The sequence below is a fragment of the Argiope bruennichi genome, chromosome X2, assembly GCF_947563725.1.
Source record: "Argiope bruennichi chromosome X2, qqArgBrue1.1, whole genome shotgun sequence".
Classification (NCBI taxonomy): Eukaryota; Metazoa; Arthropoda; class Arachnida; order Araneae; family Araneidae; genus Argiope; species Argiope bruennichi.
This window is the reverse complement of record NC_079163.1, coordinates 116,744,680-116,768,775: the sequence shown is the minus strand read 5'-3', so window position 1 is coordinate 116,768,775 and position 24,096 is coordinate 116,744,680. Positions and strand designations below refer to the sequence as shown.

At 27.8% G+C, this 24,096-nt stretch overlaps 1 protein-coding gene across 1 annotated transcript in view; it reads left to right on the top strand.

The window, feature by feature from the left end:
* Positions 1 to 23,421, top strand: part of LOC129960781 (homeobox protein slou-like) — a 44,045-nt gene extending 20,624 nt beyond the window's left edge. Inside the window, exon 2 of the mRNA XM_056074420.1 lies at positions 22,384 to 23,421. Within this exon, the coding sequence (XP_055930395.1) occupies positions 22,384 to 22,958 (575 nt within the window). The 3' untranslated portion in view covers positions 22,959 to 23,421. The remainder of the gene's footprint in view (positions 1 to 22,383) is intronic.
* Positions 23,422 to 24,096: the final 675 nt, after the last annotated feature.

The following is a 24,096-nucleotide window of genomic DNA, read 5'->3' as shown; positions in this document are numbered from 1 at the left end:
AATATGATTAATCGCATAGAATATGAAGTAGGTAAGGAATTAATATAATAAATAGAGAAAAATTACTTAAGAATGGACAAAAAGTGTCATGTGTTGAATATATAATGAACTACGCAATCTATGTGAGATTTTTCAAAATTTCATGTTTGGTTTCTTATCATTGATTGAATTTGTAAAACATTGAATTCGCAGAATTAGGAAAAATATGCGTAAAACATTCATACTGTAAGACATCTTTTTTTCAGTAGAGAGAGCGCTTAGATATAATTTTAAAAGAAAACTGTTGTAAGCGAATATATTGCAACGAAATTGTTAAAATTTATTTATAATATGGGAATGCTTGAAGGAGTATAAATAAACACACCATGTCAACCAAATAATTCATTCAAAAAATTATTACGACTCTTGCGAAACTCACTTTAGTTGATAAATGTTTAAAGCCGGAATAAAAGTAAAAGAAAAATTTATCTGCTAAAAGTCGTCTTCCTGGGCAATTCATTGAAGAAAGATGAAAAACGGGAAAAGATTTTATATTTTCAAAGCTATATTTTGCTCCTAAACATCTAAAATGAGCTTCCTCAATCCGACGTCTCGTCTTACTCTCTGGAGTAAAGTTAGAATCATTTGCGAAACCATATACCTCTCGATTTAGGCAATTCAGGTGCGGACCCAGTGGTATTTCTGTCCCAACAACATATTATGATTGATTACTTTACTTTTTTAAATCTACAAGCCACGTTTAAGAAAAGCGTTAAGCAACAGCAAGGTAACAATTTTGGGAAAAAAATTTGCCCCATTTCTCAATTTGAAATATAAAATGGTCCGTTTTTCGAAGAAAATTGTTATCTGACTTTTAGAGTGGTTCTTCATTCTTTATTGAAGATCTCTTCTTTGATCAGTTTCAATGCAATGTTAAAATAGCTGTCGTATCAAAAAATTTAATCACATTTTTAATTAATGGAATGAATTAGAAAGGTTGATATATTGATTTATTATAAATATAGAAAGGAAATATTTTGGCAAAACGGAATTGGAGGTAATTTTATATTTTGTAAAAAGCTAATTGCAAGTTAATGAATTAATTGAGGGGGAAAGTTGGACATGGAATATCAATTCAGTCAATATTTTTTTAAATTCTCAAATACTTTATTATTAATTTTTATCCTGAATATATTCAGCATTTAAGCATTATTTTTTATTATGATACTTAAATTTAAAAAAAACAATAAATTTATAATAAACAATAAGTTATTAAACTAACTAAAAACAGTATCATTAATGTATGCTATTTGAAAATATGAAAGCATAGAAAGTTTTCTTAAACAGCAACAGATTCACTGTACATTAAATAAAACAGTTAATTTCCTAAAATGTTTAAAAGTATTAAAAAAACAGTTTTCCAAAATTTGTCAATGTAAATATTACTTTTAATACATTAGTTGAGATCATAAATTTCAAAGAAATTTTTTTTTATCCATTTTCTTCTTAGCATCTTATAAGCATTTTTTTAAAAATATTTTTTTAAAAGAATCGATACAGTTTTTGAAGAGTGAAAAAAAAATGAAACTGATTTGTTGAGTTTATCACTAAACACTAACCACGATTGAATTTTTTTTTCTTTTCATCTGATATTGCTATGATTTGAAATATTTTAAGGAAAGCGTTTTAAATAATTTTCAAGCTAATGAAGTAAAAGTTCATCATCAAAGGCACAAATAGTTGTATATTAGTAATTTTTTAAAGTTATTTTATGAGCTCACATCTATAACTTTTTGTTATTGGAAACGATTAAAATTTAAAAATTCATATATTATATGATTTGCATTTTTTAATTATTACATTTCTAATAAATAATTTAATCACTGTATTTTTATATTTAATGTAATATCTGTTATTCGCTTACATTAAAATGTCGATGCTTAAGTAAAGTGAATTTTATTATTGCATTAACAGTGCAAGTTATTATTGCATTAACAGTATAGAAAAACAGCACAAAGCTCAAGAACATTTTTATCATATAATCAAGTCGTAGTAATTCAATATTCCATTATAATTCAAATTAGATAATTATTAAAATATCAGGAAGAATAATTAATTTTGTTATCTTAAACGAACAGTATATCTCAAGATTATTTTTAAATTAAAAAAGATTGCATTAATGCGAGGTGACAAACTTGTAATAATTTAGTCTTTAATTTTGGTTTAAGCTCAATGAAATCAAATATGTACTTATCGTATTATTTTTTTCAGTATTTTCATCCTCGTAAGTCAAAATGCTGCGTAAAGTCAACAACTTTATGACCATTCATAGTATTTTTATAAATAGTCAAAAATTCCGTTTCAAAAATACTAATAATACAACCGAAATTAATGTTTATAGTGATTCCTTGACTATATACAAGTAAAAGAAAAAAATATTATGAACAGGATTTCTTGCATTCCAGACTTTTTAAAATTTAGAATACACATTATATTTCTTTAAAAACTGGGGAGAATTCACACGGGATAAAAATATAAACATTTTGAATTGGAATAAAAAGGTCGCTCGAATACATTAAAATCTAGTTTTGAAGCAGATATTCAGTTTTTTTTTAAAGATAAATATTTCGAGTTTTGAAAATGTGTAAATTAAATCCTGAAAGAATAATTGAAAAAAAAAAATAAGAATTTTAGAAATCGTATCTGGGATTTCTGTTTAAAAAAATATAAAGTATACGTTACTTGTTTCTTCATCATGCAGTTGTAAGTTTTATCTGAAGTAATTTTTGAAGATTTTGTATTTTTTAATTGCATAAAGTTAATATAAAATAAAGTTTCTAAATACAGTTTTTTCAAAACTTCTTTTCGAGGCGGCTAAAAAGCAGTTTGTATATTTAAATGTGTACAAAACAGGTGAAAGGAAAAAATAAAATGCCATTTTTTAAGAAAACCCAAACGAACTCTTAAAATCCTGTTATAGTTATAAGATGACAATAATATATTTTAAAAATATGTCATCAATATATTTTAATTTATATTCGAAAAATATGTTTATGTATAAGAAAAATGTATTATTATAATAATATAATGACCTATAAATCAGCTTAATTATAAAAAAGAAACTAATGTCAAAAATCTGAAAGGAGCTTACAAATTACATAAGGTAAGAAGTGAGAGATAATAAAATGTAAGTTTTCAAAAAACATAATCTCTTTTAAAATAATAAAACTTGAAAAAAATAACTGATTTAAGATCTATTAATAATAAGTATGTTTTTACTTAATTTTTAAATTTTTTAAAAAGCTTTTTAGCTTAAATGGCAACTTTCTGTCTTTGCTTTTCACTAAATTTGAGCTTTTCTTAACTGCGATCAATATATATTTCAAGCATGTTTAACAGCTTTACTTTTGTCACTTATTAAACTTCTAAAATAGTTTTAAAATCTTTCTAAATAATCTAACAATAACTGTGTAGCGCATTTAATTTTTGATTTAGCAAAAATATTTTAATTGAAGCAAATAGAATCTTTACAAAAAATCATGCACTATATAAGCTTTATGCATCAGAAAATAAAAGGTGGATAACTAATTACATTGAAGCTATTTTTTTCTTCAGGATATGATATTAAAATATTTATTTATTAACCCATTAATTCTTTCACATATTACATGATTGAAAAAGTTTCAGTAAAAACTCTTAGTCTCATTGTTACAAATCTGCTTTCACCCATGTACTCATAATTTATTTAAAAACAAATCAGTTCAGAACAAAACTTTACCTTAACCACGGGTTCTATGGTTTATATGAATGAACTGCTACATTTCTAAATTTGTGACATTTTTTTTTTAAGAGTTTAGTGGGTTTTAATTTTTGCGTCTTTTTTTTAAAGTTTCGTGACTTATTAGAGACAAAGCTTGTTTTAAGAGCAAGCTATTTCAGTTTAATTTTCAAATAATTTTATTTAGCTTTATTTCGTGAGAGTTTCATGTTTGTAAAAATAAAGATTTGCAAACAATTTCTTTATTTGCAACATGTACACTTGTGTGATCTCGCTAATATTATACTATTTTAATATTCTCAGAAGTCGACTATCAGTTAAAATTAATTAAATTAAGTTTCATACCAGTAGCGCCACCTGGTTGAGGGCTTAAGGAAAACTGATCGCCGAATTAAAAAGCGCGAAATAATTAAAATAAAATTATGTTGTTCAGCGCATTTTTTTTAAAATAATTTTTATTAAAATTCTATGGAAATGTGTAGTAGAAACTAAAAGATTATCTTACTTAGAAATATGTCCTAGACGTTAGAAAAATTAACTTCAACAAAAATATATCGATTGCGAAAAGCTCAATTTGCATTCGAACGCGAACAGAATAGAATACATCTGTTAGAGTAATCTTCTTTACTCCCCACCGACGGTTGAGGAAATTCAGCTTTTTCCCACTGTGGTAGATTTTTCCGATATGGAAGCTTATCGCTTCAAACCAAATCCAGTGAAGGTTCTTTGTTATTATAAAAAGAAACGCATAAAGCGGTATTGTTCCACAATTCAACATGTGATATTTCAGCTGGACGAAAGAAGAAAAAAAAAAAAAAAAAAAGAAAAAACTAGAGAGAGAGATAATGCTCCTAGAGCTTGTAATAAGCACGTTGGTTAGGAGAAACAAAAATGCTGGAAATCGCATCATTCAATAATATGACACTTTGAAACTCATTAAAGTTTTGTTTTGTAGTTCATTGTCTTACTACGTAAATTTTGGTTCAAATAACTGAAAAAAAGTAGCATATTTTGAAACACATTAAATAACTTTGAAATTTTTTTTGCTATTTGTGATTTTTTGCTATAGTGTATTTTTTTGCTATTTTGATTTGTGAGTCCTCCCCCACCCCAAACTGCGCCAAACATAGAGGCCTTGTCAAAGAATATCCTTCTTTCTCTGGAACAGTATTATAACTATACATTAAATATTTTAGCATTGTTTACAGAGCAGCAAGAAAGCATATTCTATAGCTGGACATCGATTTTATTTCAAAATCTATAAAGAGAAAAACCAATTCAAAACGTCAAATTCCGTCTTGGCCGTTGCTAATATTATTTTCGTAAAAAAGTTAGCATTTATCTGTAGAGATAATGAAATGAGATTTAGAAACATCAAACTACATCAGGATCGTTACTCTTATGGTTCCTTGGATCAAAACATTAATAAGAAGTTTCGAGATTAATAAGAAAGTTAAGATTAATAAGAAAGAAAATTTCATCATCTGCTTTCCTATTATAAACATTTTTTCCTTTTTTAATTGTTCTTATGTGGCTGTGGCAATAGTTTTTCCTGCATAGACCGATGAGCTATTCTTTTGCATTTAGTTCTCAATTGTATAATGTATGAATAAAAATTTTCTACGTTAAAATGGTAATAGCATCTCATACATACGCTTAGAAGAATCTTTGATAAAGCCCTGTTTATTGAAGTGAAAAATTATCTGCAAGTCTACGGAGACTCAGCAGAAAATGCCCTACTACTCTTGATGCTTGGTTAAAGTTTTATCGTCAGGAAGATTTTTCTCTGGAGCAGTATTATAACTATACATTAAATATTTTACGAAATTTTAAATCTGTGATTAATGTATCCACAGTTGCTTAATCTTCTCACGATTCGATTCTGTAACTCAGTAGTTTAAGCTTAATTCTTTCCCCATCCACATAAGTACATGGAGAAATCCATTATAAACGATTTGCTTTTTGTTTTTTTATATTTCGTGAAACTTCAACTTTTACTCTATAAAATTTTCAGTATTAGTAATTTTGTTAAGTATCCTGGAAGATTTCAATTCGTTAAGAAGTGATTAAATTATTTCGTTTAAATAAAAAGCTTTTGATAATATAATGCTAAAGAATTCGCCGCTTCACAAGTTCAATTTAATACAATTCATAACTCTTGAACATTCGCCACTCTAAAATATGAAGATAGCATTTTGATATCATCAGATACACATTGTTTGTTTTCTCTTTTACCAAATCCTATAGAACTTCCCATGGTATGCTTTATCAATTTACAAAAAGAATTTAAATTTTAATGAAAAAAAATTCTGAAATGATATATTTTTTCTATACGTTTTTGTATCAAAGAAATTTATTTAAAATAACATTTCTTTCTTTATAAAAATTGTTTTTATTTAATTTATTTCTATTTTATTAAGTTGATGTGCATTTGAAATAACAAAGTACATAAATGAAATACTATTTAGAAAGAAGTAAAAGGTAATTTATCATAATTATATGGAAAATTTAATTACAAATTTATGTACGTTTTTTTTAAAAATCCTTTTGCTTATTATTATTGAATAATGTGACTGAAGTCCTTTACTCAGATTTTCCATTGTTTCAAGACCGTGTGTAAATTATCACATGTGTATGCGAGTTATATTTTAAAAATCATCTTTGTCTAGAATATTCAGAAAATATATAAATATTTAAAAAGGATTTCAAGTCAATATTTAAAATGCTTTTCTCAATTCTATGCATGCTATGCAATCTAAAAAGTATTTTACTTCAAAGAAAACCTAAGTGTTTGTTAATAAATATAGAAATAGTAAGGACATTGCAATTAATTTTTAACAAATTTAATCTAGTCAAAACAAGTATTGGCACCAATTTCTTCTAAAGAGCAATACATTTGACTCTTTTCATTAAAAATTTTGTGCAAATTGGGATTTACAATATGTCCGTAAGACGAAATCTGGAAATTCAGCTGTAAGAAAAAGGGCACGCATGACAAGAATTGTATTTATTATATTGTAAACAATGACATGGCATTTAATCAAGTAAACCAAATGAATTGGAAAAGTGAAAATTAAATAATAAAGCATTTTGAAGAGTCACTGATAATCAAAAATGACAATCAGATCATCATAGAACATTCAGCGATCTTTTTCAGAATTGGTATTCCTTTCAATATATTCAGCACAGTATGAAAAGTTAGCTGAAAAATTCGATGCAATATATATATTAAATCATATTTTATACATTTCTCCTTAATACATCATTCCATCGCAGTGCCGATTCATTCGTAATCATTGTGAAGATGAAATACTTCGTTTATACGATGCAAAGCTTTGATTATATGTTGTTTTCGGTGTTGAAAATAACTAGAGTCTCCTGAAGCAGGGATCACTTTCGAAGAGAATGTGAGCTATGATATCAATATCATTATTTCGGATTATTCCCAACTGATGAATTAATTTAAGACAAATTATCGCGTACTAATTTAAGTAATGATGAAGAAGAATGTAGATGGACTTTCCTACCGTACTTTGAAGTCGCCATAGATTCCAATAAAAATCTTTGAACTAATTTTGTTTGTCAATGCTCAAAGCATTCAATGAATTTAACTCTATTCATGAAGTTATACTCAAATTTCACTGATAATTAGCATCTCATATGAAGATGAAAGGTTTTTAATTAAACGTCTGCTTGAATGACCAACAATTGTATAAAATTAAAAGTACCTAATTAATACCTAATAAAGTAACCAATAATAATAATAAATGTGAGAATTTTTTCTATGTTATGATGAATATTTAAATTAAAAATTTAGTTATTGTTTCTAATGTTATGTAGTAAAATACAAGTACTATCTTGAAAAAAAATGTAAAATTAGAACTTTTTATATAAATTAATTAAATAGTAATAATCAAAGTTATTTATTAAAATTTCGATTATACATCTTTTCATTTGTTATACATCTTCTTCCGGTAATCCCTTGAAAGACATATATCACATTTACAGTAATTTGTTGTTTAAAATTTTCAGGAGTACCTCAATTTCTATTTTAGTTGGACATTATGTACCTGGTATAAGTTCTGTAATTTTTATACATTCCCTTTCAATAATAGTTATATGGTATAGGCATGTTTTAGATGTTTTGTTCAAGGAATTTTACTCCACAAGATTCTAAAGATTAATTCTAAACTAATGAAATTCAATTTCTTAAGTGATGTTTTTAAGAAATAAGGATGAATACAATAATAATACTTTGCTCATATAATTTGCAATAATAATTCATATAATGCAATAATAATTTATTCATATAATTTTATTTTGCTTTGAGAATAATCCTGCCACATTCTTTCAATGAATTTATACATCAAGAAAATCTGAATTAAAAGGTGATGCACAAAAGTTATATTAAGAGATTTTACAAAATACGACGTTTTGTTATGTATTTTAAAGTTGCGAAATGACACTCATTTAAAAATGGTTTTAAAATTTTAGTAAAAATATGTTTTACATAATGAACCTTAAAAAGAAAAGATCCTTTCTAATTTGTTCATTAACTCTTGCAGCTTCTATGAATTCAATTTACCAGGATTTTCTGTTTTATAATTTAATGCACAACGAGTTAACAAATTGCTTAGGAACTAAGAACTGAAGATATTTCCTACAAGGTGCTTTATTTTTCAACCCTGTAAATGGATCCACTTTCAGTAATTCCAAATGCTTTTCTTTTCAAAGTCTGCTATACAATCAAACACATGCAAAAAAAATGTAGAAAGGTATGAAAGATTAGTCTCCCTCCCCGGAAGAAATTTCGTCGCTAGACTTTCATTGGTTCAACTCTAACCATATCCAAATAGATGGAATTCATTGTTTCTCCAATCCACACTTTCTCGGCTGAGTGAACCCTCTAAAAATAATCTTTAACTTCCTACGAAACTAATTAGTCACGTGAAAACTCCCCCCCCCCATCCTAATGCAGCTCTTATCGTCAGCCGGATCTCTCTTTTAAGTTTATTTCAAGTCTCCTAACACAGCGTTAAGCACGGGGGAGATTGGAGAGCACTGATCGTCTTAGGTGGCCACAGCTTTCAACCGCTGCCGGCTGTCAGGTTGAATGTTTCAGCGATTAGGGTTATAAATCAACTAAGTGTTGCGTAATTGGCGCCCTCTTAGCCCTAGTAATTGCTAGCTTGATAGGGTGGCTGCCTGATTAGAGATGACTAAAGAAGATAATGACTTTTCTTCGAGAGATCTTGGAGCTCATTGAATTGAACTCGGAAGAATTTGATTTAATCCTGGAAAATAAATTCTGGTTTTAAAACTGACAAAAGCCCTCCCCCCCCCCTTTTAAATTCTTTTCGTTAAAGTGTTATGAAGATGGAGCATTTAGTAAACCGGTGCGCGATTTTGATAATTGGAGAAACCATTTTATCGCAATGAGCGAATTCAATGGAAAATCGAGAATAGAATCCTGTTAATGAGTTCGATTGCTTGCTAATATGCGTATCTGTTTTAAAGACCTATTTCATTAACTGTTCGAGGAGCTCATGTATTTTCTGGAACAATGTCTGTAGATTATATTTGTGTAAACCAACAAAGACCGGCTGTTCTCCATTTACCTATCTCTCATACTTAGACAGTATAATGCTTTTTGTATTTAGCTTCATAGAATAGTGAAGGGACTCAAATATACATTTTAGGCTTCTTCAAGTTCCTCTATGGGATCAAAAATTTGATACTTATCTACAATTTTATACAGATCAGAAACCAAATGAACTCTTTTACTAATTCGTGCAAATATAAGATAAAAATCTACAGTTCTTATAATAAAATTAAAAAATAAATCTCATTTATCCATCAACAGAAATACTTCCATGCACACAAACAGATCATAGTTAACAAATTTCTTCTAAAATTTGATACAAATCTACCATTTCGGTAAAACAATCGCAGGCCGAATTTCATTTATTTTGCTTGCTTCTTTTTTTTTTAATATGTTCACAAACAGACAGCATATTTTCATTTTTTTTTCTTTTGACTCAGGGTAGTTTAAAACGCAGAGATTTATCAAAATTTCCAAGTTGAATCTTTTAACGATTACGATTTTTTTCTCTTTGTACATTTTGCATATGAGAAGGTGCAAAAGTTTCAAACAAAACAAAAATAAGAATGAACTATCCAGGAAAGAAACAGCTTGTTACATTTTTAGAAATTTACTTATAAAATAATGATACAACGCATAATAATTTTTAATTTATCTCATAATGTCTATTCTTTCAATGCAAGAGGTGTATATGAGTTAATTTTGCAAGGTTCGGCAGTGCTTTTAATACAAATACATTTTACTACCCATTGTTTGGTTAAGAATTGCCAAAAGAACTTCTACATAACACTTTGTAGGGAGCTTTATTGATTTATTAGATTAATAATAAATATTTAACAACGTCCATTTTGGCATCCTTTCTAGTTTGGCACAACAAATATTTAACTGCATCCTAGTTTGAAACTATACTAGGGCTATTTGGGAATAAACCTCGAAATTCTGAAACGGTGTCCAAACAATGGCGACAATTTATTAGATATAGGAGGAAATCCAACAATCCACAATATCAAAACAAACTGAATTTTTTAATATAATGCCAGACCAAAGAGAAAATTTTAAATCATTTAAAGAATTAACACGCAAACTTATCAGAACCGTTATATAACATTAAACTTCAGTTTGCCTTTGCATGTTTTTAGTGAACGCTATATTATTTTGCCCCTGTTTTATGAATGGTAGAATAAGGCAGTATTTTGTGATACAGGAATACATACTGATTTTTGATACATTTGTAGTTTTTTTTTTCTTTTTCATTATTAAAGAGATGACCTTTTGCGTATTGAGTATACTGAGCTACAAGCAATTATTCACAATAAAAATTTATCGAGGATATTTTCAATCATGTGATTACTTTTTTTTAATATCAATTTGTAATAATGCTGTTCGAGTTCCAGACAGTTGTATTGATTCCCTAAAACAAGACGAATGAGAAATAATTATTCTTTTATTTTTATAGAAGTATGCAGGTACATTTTTATTCAGTTTTCGAACGATAAGACAGTTTTTATGTATGCAAAGAGTAGAATTAGCAAACTGACAATTCCTTCTCTAATACATAACGTTTCATGTTCAATGACACCGTGTTTCAGGATTACAAAAATCAAAGTTTGGCTATCATCAATCCCTGTATAATTAGTTTAAGCTGATCTACAAACAAATATTACACTATTTTTTGTTTTTAAAAACACTGCACTTGTTTTCTATAAGTGGTTTTGAAAATCTACATTACTTTTGAATTTTCATGTTAATGAAATTAAAAGGAATTTTTATATTAATTCTGCAAAATAGTACCAAACTTTCGACAAAGCGTCCGATTTGATTTATAAAATAACTCTGTGAATTTTTTTTGAAAGTCAACTCTTATTAAAATTTAAATTGCTTAAATTTACCCTACTCATGGATTATTACTTACGGTTTAATAACGTTTTTTTTTTGAGAACATATTCCGTAAAAATAAATATGAGGAAAAAGACAATCTAAATTTTTCGCTTTCCTTGCAGCTTAATTTACAAATCGCCACTTAAAAAAATTAAAAACATAAAGAAAACTTATAAAATATGATACGATTAAACTTAGGACTAAAAATAAATTTTCAAAAATTACTTTTATTGGATAAATTTATAAAAAAATTTTCCCTTTTCAAAGCAGATCTCATGTTTTAATACTATGGATATTTATTCAATAGTTATGTTTTGATGGTGGAAAATCTTTTGCCTTATTTTATTGGGAAAATGTGCAGTTTATTCACATTTACTTCAAATTGTCCTCACAAATATTCCTTTTAAATTGCTGACGGTGGATTCTATTAAAATTTTATAACACATCTAAGCGAATTAAAATGTATATTTTTAATGCTTCCGTTTATTAATATTAAAAGAGCTTTATAGAAGGAAATACGTCTGTAGAAATAAATGCGATGAATAAAATCAGAATACTTTATTCTAAATTGTACATAAAATTATATCAACTCTTTAACTGTTGTATGAATAATTAATTTCTGGCACTATATTTCCTAAAATTGTTTAACGCAGAAAATATTTCTGTTATTATTTCTCTGAGTGACAAAGTGAAAGCATACACGAGTAATAAGTTAGTTATATGGAGCAGTTATTGATAAGAAATTTTCAATATAAACCCTTTTGGATCATCAACACTTTCCTCCAACCTTAGGATAAAATGCAGAGCCTTAATTTGACAAAAAAATGGTTCATCTTATGCAATTTGGATCTTTGTAATTTTGAACTATTATCGAATGACAATAGCGATGCTTGAATCAACATTTTATTGTCCAAATTTCCATACCATACTAGGATGTTCGCTTCAAGAGAAGATTTAACATTTACCAGGCTATTCAACCATTTAGAATGTTTTGATAAAAGCGTGATTGTAGTCCTGGACACTACACTTATTAAAAAAAGTAGCAGAAGAAATATGTCGAACGTTTAGATAAATCTTGAATAAATTTATCCTCCAAGCACTTACTTACATTTCTAATGGCTGAGCTCCTAATTCTGGGTATATTACCTCTTCACGTCATCACATTTTTAATTCCAACTAGAGTTCGCTCTAATGGAAAAATGACAAATAAAGTGTTTCATTTAAAATTACCGTATATAGCACACAGAATTATCATTTTCTTTTGAAGTCTAAAAAATAAATAGCAAAAGTAAATAATTAAAGTAATCATTTGGGATAAGGCGTCGACGATTCAACAGCACGTTTCAAATGTAATTGATTAAACTTCTATACATATTTTCGAAATGGGTGATGGCTTTTTAGTGAACATGATTCTAATTGCAAAGTTTTGATAAGTACTGTCAATTCAACCAACGAGACACTCTAATTAAATCTTAAGAAACGAATAACAGTAGTTAAAGAATAATTATAATATTTTTTTTACATTGGATTTTAACATCACTTCTGAACTTTCCGTGAATGTGATTTCTTTAATGCATTATACTATTCATCATCGTTTATCAGAGCTCGACCATTAGCATCAATCATTGAAGAACTTGATCGAATGAAACAATGGAAGAGAGTAAATGGGGGTTAAGTCATTGTAGTTCTATTAACAATTGTAATTTTGCTTGCAAGAAAAATATAAAATGGATTTCAACTTCATAAATAACTACTGTCACTTTCAGGATTGCATCTGTATATACAGACCCTGTATTTTATATACCTTGGGAAAGGAAATATAATTACTTGGGCGAATATTTTATTTCATGAACAAAACGAAGTTTAGAAATTGGAAGTAAAGGGAAACCTCATTTGATTTCCGTGTATTAAAAACATTTTTACAGTGTTGAATACATAGTCCGTAACAATTCAAAAGAAATAAGAGGAATGATCTCCTTTTAGAATACAATAGAATTTTGGAATTTTTTTCAGGTTCCTTGATTTCAAAACAGAGATCACGTCCATCCTTAAAGCCTTCGAAAAGTGCAACCGGAACTTGAATTTTTTTTAATGCATCAATTAAAGGTAGTGAAAATGCATAGAAAAGATTAGCAAAGAAATAAACAAATATCTCAAATAAACAGAAAAATACTATTTCCAATCAAATTAATACGAAATGAATTAAAATTTTTGAATTATGCAGCATATGAAGCAGACTAGGTTTTAACTAAATCCAAGATAGTAGTGAAGAGAAGCATGCAGTTTTGGTTTCTGTTTTTTTAATCGAAAACAAACTAACTCGTTAAACGGGTTTTTTTTTCCTTCTTAGGATAAAAATAGTTTCCAGTATTGTCTTTCTTGTCTGTCTCTTACAACAAATGCAGCAGTATCTTAACACAAATTCGTTGGAATTAATCACAATTTTTAGAATTTGTTAAAAGTTTGTTTGCAATATATATATATATATATAATTTTACAGATGAGTGGCCGAAAAGAAGAAACTTTTGGAATGAACTTCAATTTATTTTACCTTGGGAGTCATAATTTAAACAAAGGGACGAAAGCCGGAACACGTTTGCTCTCACCAGAACACAAGAGCAAAATGGCAGAAATTTTTCCCTTCAATGATTGTACTATGAGATTTTGATAGGGATTTCTTTGACATGCATTGACTTAGGAAAGATAATCTTAAATATTTTGAAAAGAATGTCTTTGATGTATAAAATAGATGTTAGAAATAGTTAACTAAAATTGGGATTTGGATCGAGAAATAAGAGAAAATTTTAGAATGAAGTAACATGGGCTAATTTAAGATAAAAATTAGGAAATTAATTATGATTCTCAGTTTCCCATGAAGAGTTATTCTTAATATCATATAGAATGGTGAGAGACTAATCTCCTCTCTAGAATATCAACGAACCTGCTTCTGCAACTGAGGAGTATTGTTGTAAGTGTCTGCTCTGTAGGTTGTCAAGACCCTGCATCACGTATTCAACCCCATTGAGATTTGAGATATTATGAGTCTAATGAACGATATACGTCTTTTCTCAATCGCATTGGATTTAGACTTCTTATTCATCAACAAGGTCATACGTAACAATTTAAGTGACCAGGAAGTCAAAAATAGAAGATACTGAGCTCGTGATTAGGGCAATGCGATCTACGTTGTATCGGGGGAAAAATCGATATTTTGGAAATTTGAATTTATTGATACCAATTGTGAAAAAAATTAATATCATGACGACGAATCAAGGCCCACAATGAAGTGCCATCCAAATAGTTGATACGCGCAATTAGTTTCCGTTTTCAATGTTTAATAGGTATTTACTCGAACTTTTATTATTGGAGCATTTGCAGAGTTTTTACAATGTTTTACTTTTGCATTACCTTTTTAAAATCCATTTTGATTTAATTTAATTTAATTCTATGTTTTGGAATAAAAAGATGAAATAAAACAATGAAATAAGACCAAAAAAATTGAATACATTTTTTATGTTTTACTCATATGTAACTATTATATTCTATGTAAAACTAGTTGTGCAACGAAATGGTTTTGTACGACAAACTTCACCGATGCACATTTTTCATTAATGAAACCGAAATTCAATAAAATGGTGGTCTTTATTGTAAATTTCCAACCAATTTAGATCAAGCATATAAACTGACATCTTTACAGATTTCAAGTTTAGTTTTAAACAAAATAGCTTTAAACACAAATTCGTAAGATTATTTGTGTCAATGAAATTTTTTTTTCTGGTTATAATATTTATTGTTCATCGAGAGACTTAAACTTAAAATTTTATGCATATAATTAATTATATTTATTATAGAATAAAGTTAAAATATGTTAATAAATTTCATTTCCCTGTTTCATGTTGCATGCATATATACCAATTTTAGTTTAGTTTTAGTTTTTTTAAAAATATTTATTACGTAATTCATATTTTTATACTCATGTATTAAAATTACGAGAATAAATTGTATCATTTTTATTGTTTCAGATAATTGAAAATACTTTTCGGCAAATAATCTTTTGACAGTAAGCCAAATATATATATATATATATATATATATATATATATATATATATATATATATATATATATATATATATATATATATATATATATATATATTAAGAAAAAAATAGGAAGAATTAAAATTGCAAATTTTAATTCTAGTTTCTGATCGAACTTCCGATGTAGATCAATTTTATAAATTTCATCTTCGAAATCAACTCTGAATCTCAAGATTCTTCTCCTTTTTAATTCATTTTCTTTTCTGCAATAAATGCTTTTAAATTTTCAAAACTATATAATTTTTCGAACTTCCACTAAAATCATTGCTTCATTTCTATTTCATAATATATTGTTCATTAAATTATGCTGTTTTTTATTTATGATAATATTTATTCTAAGAGGCATATCGGTTCTCCCATCATTTGATCACTATTTAGATTTTAATGTTTATCAATCTTGATCGAGCGTTCAGTGAAACTTGATCGAACTTTCGATACCTATCGAGTTTATCGATAATATTTACTGACTGGATTCGAAAACATCGGTTGGGAAACTCTTCGTAAAGGGGCATACATGTTGATGAATTGATATACATTTATTATTTGAATTTATTTCAGATTACATATGAGAGGAATATGTATTGGGCTGTTTATGAAATTTATCTTTTTTATTTTTTTATTTCTTATACTTCTATATATTTTAAAATGTATATAATTTTCCAGAGCTATATATCTCTTAAAATATTACTTTATTTCCCTTTCAAAATGTATTATTTATTGATTTAAATTAATTTTCATTTACGATAAAGATTATTTTTTGTGATAGATCGATTTACTCGTCATTTGATAATTATTTAAATTTTGATAATTATCGAATTTGATAAAGTGATTGATGCTGATCGAACTTTCAAGAGTGTAGACAATCAATCCTGGCAATATTTTATAATTTTCTCTTTTAGCATTAGTAGCATGGCAATGAAACTAGTTCTATGCTCATAAAGTAAACAATGATAAATGCTCATAAAGTAAACAATGTTAATGGGAATGTACGATGGAATAATGTACGCATTTTCTTGGGATTATTTTATATTATACGACTGAATAAAATATTGCACTTCTTTTACACTCAATTACAAGTCAAAAATGTTTTTTTTCTTTTTAAATATTCAGTCATTTCAATTGTCTAAAAATATCTCCCTTTTAAATTAATTAAGATATTTTTGGTGTAATATTTTTTTTCATGATAAAGAATATTTCTAATGGTAGTTTTCAAAGCTATAATTGTCTTTTATATAACACCTTTTAATATTTTAATTTCCAATTTTATAATTCGAACCTCAAAATATTTCTGAATGTTGATGGAATAATCGGAAACACTATTAATATTCAGAAACATAAGAGTTTTGTTTGGGGGTTAGTTATGTTTTCGATGATTTTATATTAATGATGATTATATGAAAGCATTTTTCTTTAATTTGTCCATGCATTCTAATTATCTAAGGATTGTAAGCTTTTCTAAAAGTTTTAACGCATTGCAATATTCTTTCACGAATGCACTTACACTTCATAATATTCAATATTCATACACATTTCGGAATTCTACTTAAATTTCTAAACTTTAATGTTCAAACTTCTTTAGTTGTAATAATTTTATCTACACACTAAGTTCAAATTCTAATTGTATTTTTAAATTAAATCTGCCACAGCTACTTTTTAAATAAAAATATGTGTTACTCATAAACTGAATTAATTTTTCATCGCTTTAGACTTTAGATTTCGAATTTGCGCTTCGTTAAAACAATTTAATTTAGCGTAGGAAAGTCCAAAAAAAATGTTTTTTTTAGTTTTTAAAGGATAAAAAGGACTGAAACATTCTAAATTAGCAAAAAAGAGGGCAACATTTAAAAAAATCATTTTATTATTAAAGAAATAAAATATTATGGTAGATTGAGAAATACAGGCATAGTTAAAAACGCAATGCAATACTTTCCTTAGAAATGATATTAGTTATTTTATTGGAAGGAAAAACATGAATATTTTTATCATATAAATGAAACTTTGCAAGATAATTCAAAATTCTTCTTTTTTTAGAGACCTTCTAATAAGTCAGTTTGCGAGAAATGTCGATTTATTTTGGACGATATATCGCTAAGGAAGTTCGATAATCTCCCAGTCCTTCTAGTGATAAGAAGCGACGATTTCTGAATTTAAATCCCAGAAAGCATACCTTAAGAAGACGTTTACATAAGAATTTTTCAAAAAAATTTTTCCTCCTGAAACTATTCAAATACTCAAAAAATTCTTGGAAGATGAACATAACAAAACCTTCCGAACTTTTTTCAATAGTGTTATGGAAAATATATTAAACGCAACTGAAATTCTCATCAATCCACACAAAAATGCGTCACTCTTTACTAAATAACTCATATTTGCTTTTATTTCAGTAAGACTAAAAATGTTTCGTGAATGTTTAAAATTGCTTTGAGAAACAACTTTTCCTTCTCTGGTTTTCCCATGTAGTACAATCTGCATTATTTTTAAATATAAATAATGCATACTTTCTTTATTTTACATGTACTAAATACATACAGATATTAGTAACTACTTTTCAATGCTTGCGAGAGATTTTCCAAAATATTATTAATTCCTTAGCATTTGCCAAGCAGTATAGTAGTTTTGTACCATAGTAAACTCTAGCCTATATCTTGAGATATTTGCTTCAGTTTGCTTCTGACATTTAGAATTGAACCTTAATCAATAATTTTTTTTAGTTCGTCTCAATTCAACTTAATTTCGATGTCAATGCAAAGTTTCCCATCTTAAACTCTTTTTTTTTCTTTGGATATTAATTGAATGTAGTATTACTGAAGCAATCCAACTGAATTTTGTAAAAAACTTAATGGTTTAATAATGAGCTCAAAATTCGCTAGATCACGTGTTTAAGAACGATTACTCAGCTGCTTTCTCGTAATTTAAATAGTTCAAATAACAATGAATGAGAATCATATGGATTTTGATATTCAGATGGATATCGATCAAATAAATAAAGAAACGATTTTCATTATTTATTATGATAATGCCTTATTTTGTGGTATCCGCTATTTCTAATATTTCTGTTCATCTTATCATTAGAAGTTGTTAAAAAAGGAAATCTGAATTCTATCATTTCCATTCAGCATTTTAATGGATGATATTCAAAAGCTGATTGTTACCTTTAAAAAGATATATGATTCGCAATAATTAAAATACATTCGAAAATTGTTCTACTGGAAAACCAGAACACTATACAGCGATGTATAAATAATTACATTACATTTTATATTTTGATCATGAAAATTATTTATTCCGAAAAAATGGCTTTCAGTTAGTAAAAGTAGAGTGCTTAGTTTTTATTTTGAAGCTAAGATTAAAGTTAAGCATTTGCATAGTATTAATACAAATTGTTATTAACATTAATCTTATCACTAGGATTTTCTATGAAAAGTTGTAAATTAGAATTCGCATTCAACGTTTTAAACGAATAAATTCAAAAGTGTCACTGAAAAATACACCTCTAAACTTAATATTCTGTTGTAATCTGCAATACTGCAATATAAAATTAAATAATATCATTTCACTAACCTAAAAACATTGATTGTCTGCTATCTTTGTTAAGAATAAGGATAATTTTATTCATTTGGGTCAAAATAGAATCTCATATTTAAATTTTCTTAATTTTTTCCTGAATGAACTCACTGGCTTGTTGATATTAAATGATGTAATGCCTATTATACTTAATTAAATCTACAACTCTGCAGTAAAATATTGTTTAATATGTATTCTATTATTAAAGAAAATTACTTAACAGAAATATCGTTAACAATAAAAATATTTTAAGCCCTTAACATTATTATTTAATTAAAGAACCATTTGTTTTTCTCATATTTAAAAAAAATATCCTCTGTTTTAAACTTTATCCAACTTTTCTACCTTTAATATATTGAAGTTAAAGACCATATTTGCAACAGTCCATAGCATGAATTTTAATTTTGAAATATGAGTAGCAAGTTTCGAATTTGCTACAGAAACAAAAAGGTGGTTTTAAATAACTATCCCTTGTTGTGATAAATATCTGAGAAAAATCATTTCTACAAAAAAAAAAAAAAAGAAAAGAAAAAGAAAACCCTCTTATAAACGTAATCAAATTTCCTATAACACATTTTTCTTAAGTATACAACTTGCATAACTTTCTGTTTTATTAGACTTAAAATAAGTTTCATACATTTCCATCCATCTTTTCATATTTTAGATGAAACAAACTAAAACAATTATTAATTTCAAGAGTTTTCAATATGAATATTAACTCATATTCATTTATTTAACACATAGAAATCTCTTTCTGAGAATTATCGTTAAAAATAAAGGAAATTTCTTGCGTTTAACACAAAAACGAATTATCTATTTCATTTCTCTGAAGTTTGTGATACAGACATCCTTTCTTTTTTTTAAATAAGCATCATCTAAACTCATTCGTCTTTAGTGTATTGCAACCGAAACTCACGCTAACAATAATTCATGGCGAGGATTTTAATTTTGCTATTTAATTAGCGAGCTTCTAGAATCGGCAGGGGAAACAAAAAGCCATTAAAGAAATAGCTGCTCGATATTGTGATTATCACCGCCTTCGGAATGACAATTTAATCTTCTCTCCTTAACAAATGTTAATGGAGTCCCCGCAAAGTTACGGAGATTTCCTATTCCTTCTGAAAGTAGTCGACGTATCCGACGAGTCCCTGCCTCATCAAAAATGCATAATTAATTAATGTTTAAGACGTCGTCATAACGCACTTATTATCCCTTAAGCGGTTTTAGTAGCGTCATCAGCACTGGATCCGCATACGCTGAGAACTTAGTTAATCAGGACTTAGAACACGACTGTTCATTTTTAATAATCGCTTATTAATGACTACTGTGAACTCAGCAGAGCCAGTTCGACTGACGAATACGGGTTGCAATAAATTCATAATACTTACACTGGGAAAGCGAAGCATTTGGGGACGGCATTTTTGTTTAGTGTTTCAAATTCATCTTTTGAAGATTTTGCACTGACAATTTAATCAGCGGTTAACTTATGCAATTGTGATTCTCTGCTTATAGAGATGTTTTTGAATTTTAAATTAAGCTTATCCATTAAATTTCATAAAATGGTTTGCCTGTAAAAAGCTTTGTGTTCAAAGTAAGAGATGGAAATACTGGAATTATTAGGCAGACTTACCATGTCTTGATTCTGTTTACAGTATCTTTTTTTATCACCAAGGAATCAATGAGCATAGAGAATTAGTTATCAGATATGAAAAATTTAGTAGACACTCATTTTTTTAATTAAATATTAAAGCCTTCTATTTAAAATATTACACGACATAGTATAGATTTTAATGCAATCACGTCGTGTAAGTTTATTCTTTAATAAAAAATTACCAACATTTTATAAGGTATTGAAAGTCCGCCTTCTTAATATTTCTGTAAAGTACTTCAGAAATATTGAGAAATCAGTTGAAAGAATTACATGTGCTATTTTGTTGAAAAGGTTGTAGTCTATTATAAAAAAGGGTAAATTCTGCCATTATGAAGATTTATTTAAATAACATATATCAAGATTAATAACTTTCAAATTTAATAAATTAAAAATATGTTACTGGAGGCTTTCTGATAACGAACATGTTTTATTATAGCCATTTTGTGATTAGCAATTTTTTAAAATCAGAATGTTCTATGGCAGAAATTAGATATCGTTACATTAAATCATTAGATATAGAAGCTGACAATACTATGAATATATTCTTTTTATTTTATGTATTAAATGATCTGAAAAGGTCAATTACTTTGACGGGGCCTTTCTGATGAACTTAGCTTTCTCCCTACACCAATAATAATTTTTCCGTGAATGATGATCCTACCTCACTTTTGTTATAGTCTTTCCTTAATTAAAAAAAATTAAAGATCCAGAATATACATTTTAAATTCGAAATACTGTCTTTAAAGCCCGTTTGACTTGCTGATTTTTCTGCAGTAATGTTATCTGAACTCCTTAGTTTCCTTTTCAAATGGTAAAATTTCGAATATCTTCCTCCAAACTGATGATTGAGATTTACAAAATTACTTGAGAAATGAAATAACTAATTAAACTTCATTTTTATAAATTTATTATAATTTAACAAAACTTTCTGTGCTGGACTTCTGGTTCTTCAAACATTGCAAACGACCCTGAAAGTAGCTCTTAGTGTGCAGACACTAGCTAACGTAGCTCAAATGACAGTTACTGTCTTTGTAGGCCTCTGTGGTGGAACCGTAAGGGAAACGCTCATTGTGAAAATAAGGAGAATTGTTACCAAAAATTTACGTCTATTGTAACCAAACATGTTATTTTGGCATTTTCTATTTTTGTTCTCCCTTTTAATACAGAAGTTTGTGTATAAACTGTCCAGCGCGACCATATATACCATACCCGATTATATGCTTTAAATGTCAAAAAATTTGTCACTTTCAGACAGCTTGTAGAGAGAAATAGGTTTGTTCCAAGTCTGCTTCTGAAAGTCATTCTACCCTATATGTCTGCCTATAGAGAAATAGCATATTTTGGACATATGATACATTAATATCAAGCTAACCGCAATTACTAAATCCTTATTTTTGTCTGGACTGATTTATAAAGGCTATTTTTAATCTGTTCTGTCAGGGATAAAATAATTCGATTCTCTAAAATGCAGTTATAAATTTGTAAATATTAATTTATTCGCATTCGGGAACTCGTATCAGCCCATGAGCTGTCAAATGGACATTGGGATAAACATGCTTCTCTCTATCATTCATTAGATTTTTGTGGGGAAAGGATGGTATGATTTCTTGGACTGACTATATGATGGTATTTTTTGATTTTGGCTTTGGTTGGAAAAGTGGGCAAGGTTCATTGGATTGGCTACAGGGTTGGCATTTGTTTTAAATTCATTTTAAGCTACTGATATATTGGGGATAAATGAAAGGCTAATATTGTTTAAAGACTGAACTCCCTCTTAGAATCTGCCTTTGCTGTATGTTTGAAATTTATAAATTTTATTTTTCTCCTTGCAGTAAACATCAATGGTGCTGACTCTACAACAGAAGACCTCATTGAAGGCAACTCGGTGTGTTCCAGAGAAGAACACCGAAACACTGGCAGCACTTTGTCTGATATCACTGCCTGCGGTGATGATAAACTTAGTGGCAAATCTTCCACAGGGAGCAACAAGAAGAAAAAATCTGGAGCAGAAAGCAGCAAAGCTGGCAAACCTCGTCGGGCACGAACTGCTTTCACTTATGAACAGTTAGTAGCTTTGGAAAACAAATTCAAGACAACCCGATATCTCTCAGTGTGCGAACGTCTTAATTTGGCACTATCCTTAAGATTGACAGAGACTCAAGTCAAAATATGGTTTCAAAATCGAAGAACTAAATGGAAAAAACAAAACCCTGGAATGGATGCGAACAGTCCGACTATACCCCCATCACAGAGTTCGACACTAACTAGCACTTACGGTTCTACTTCAGGTTATCCTACTACTGCTAGTATATTGTATGGAAGTCAACTTCCTTACCTCCCAGCTGCACTACCTTATCAAGTACTTCAGCCTTCTCACCCATATTTTCATTCTTTAAGTCACTCATGACGATAAAATATAACGAATCATTATCTAGTGAATCGTTGTCATATAATTGGTTTCAAGTACAACAGAAAGGCAGCACATTCAAATTTATGAGCGCTATCATCGGCTGTTGAAAAGTTGAAGATCTAAATCACATTAAGCATTACTTTCTATTTTGCTTCATTGTGAACAATTAACGTTCTGATGGTTTGTAACCGCACGTATACCAGCTGAACTATCAAATTTATTTATCACTTTCTTAGCATGGATTATTTTGTCAGCTAGAATTTCAAGTTTTAAAATATTTGAATACACACACATTGTTGATACACATTTTTAGTCAACAGTGTATTGTATGATTTCATTAAGCATATTTTGCAAAATAACTCATACGAAAAATAATATATTTTAGTAAATTAAGGCGAATATTGAAATAATTGTATTGTAATCTAAAAAAATTCATAAAATATGCTTCAGTATCCGGACATCTTTGTACCCATAACAAGTTTAATCCCATTATTAATGTCCTCTTTAAAGTAATGAAGTTCATATTAGTAACGATTGAAACCATTTCTTTAAATTAATAAGAAATTTAAAATTTCTTTAGAAAATCATAATACCTATCCAACAGAAGATGATTCAAATTTAAATTAATGTATTGCTTTCAGAGTAAGATAATAATTGATAATATAAGCATTACTTACAAAAATTATTAGAGCCTAAAAAAATTACAAAATCATTATTAGTAGTAGTATTTAACATCATCGAAACAGTAAAAGAGCTTTATTCAGGCTGATTCCATGCAGAATGAAAGAAAAATTTTCATTAATATATCTCAATATTTCACTTTGTAAAAATATCTTGATTAAAAAGAGAAACTCATTACAAGAGTTTCATTACCGAACTTTATCCATATTCTTTTTCTAAAGCCATTAATATCTCTATTTAAGTCTATTAAAGCATTTTCACTTTTTCATTTTTTTGTACTTTATCTCCTTAAAATTAATAAATTTTTAAGAATATTTAGGATAGTTAGCTTATTTCATTTTCATCCAAAAACTCTGCGAGACAACTTTTTTTCTTTAAGTCAAAATTTTTAGTGAACAGATTTGATTTTTATATTGTCTAATATATTTTAATTAAAATAAATGGGAACTAATAA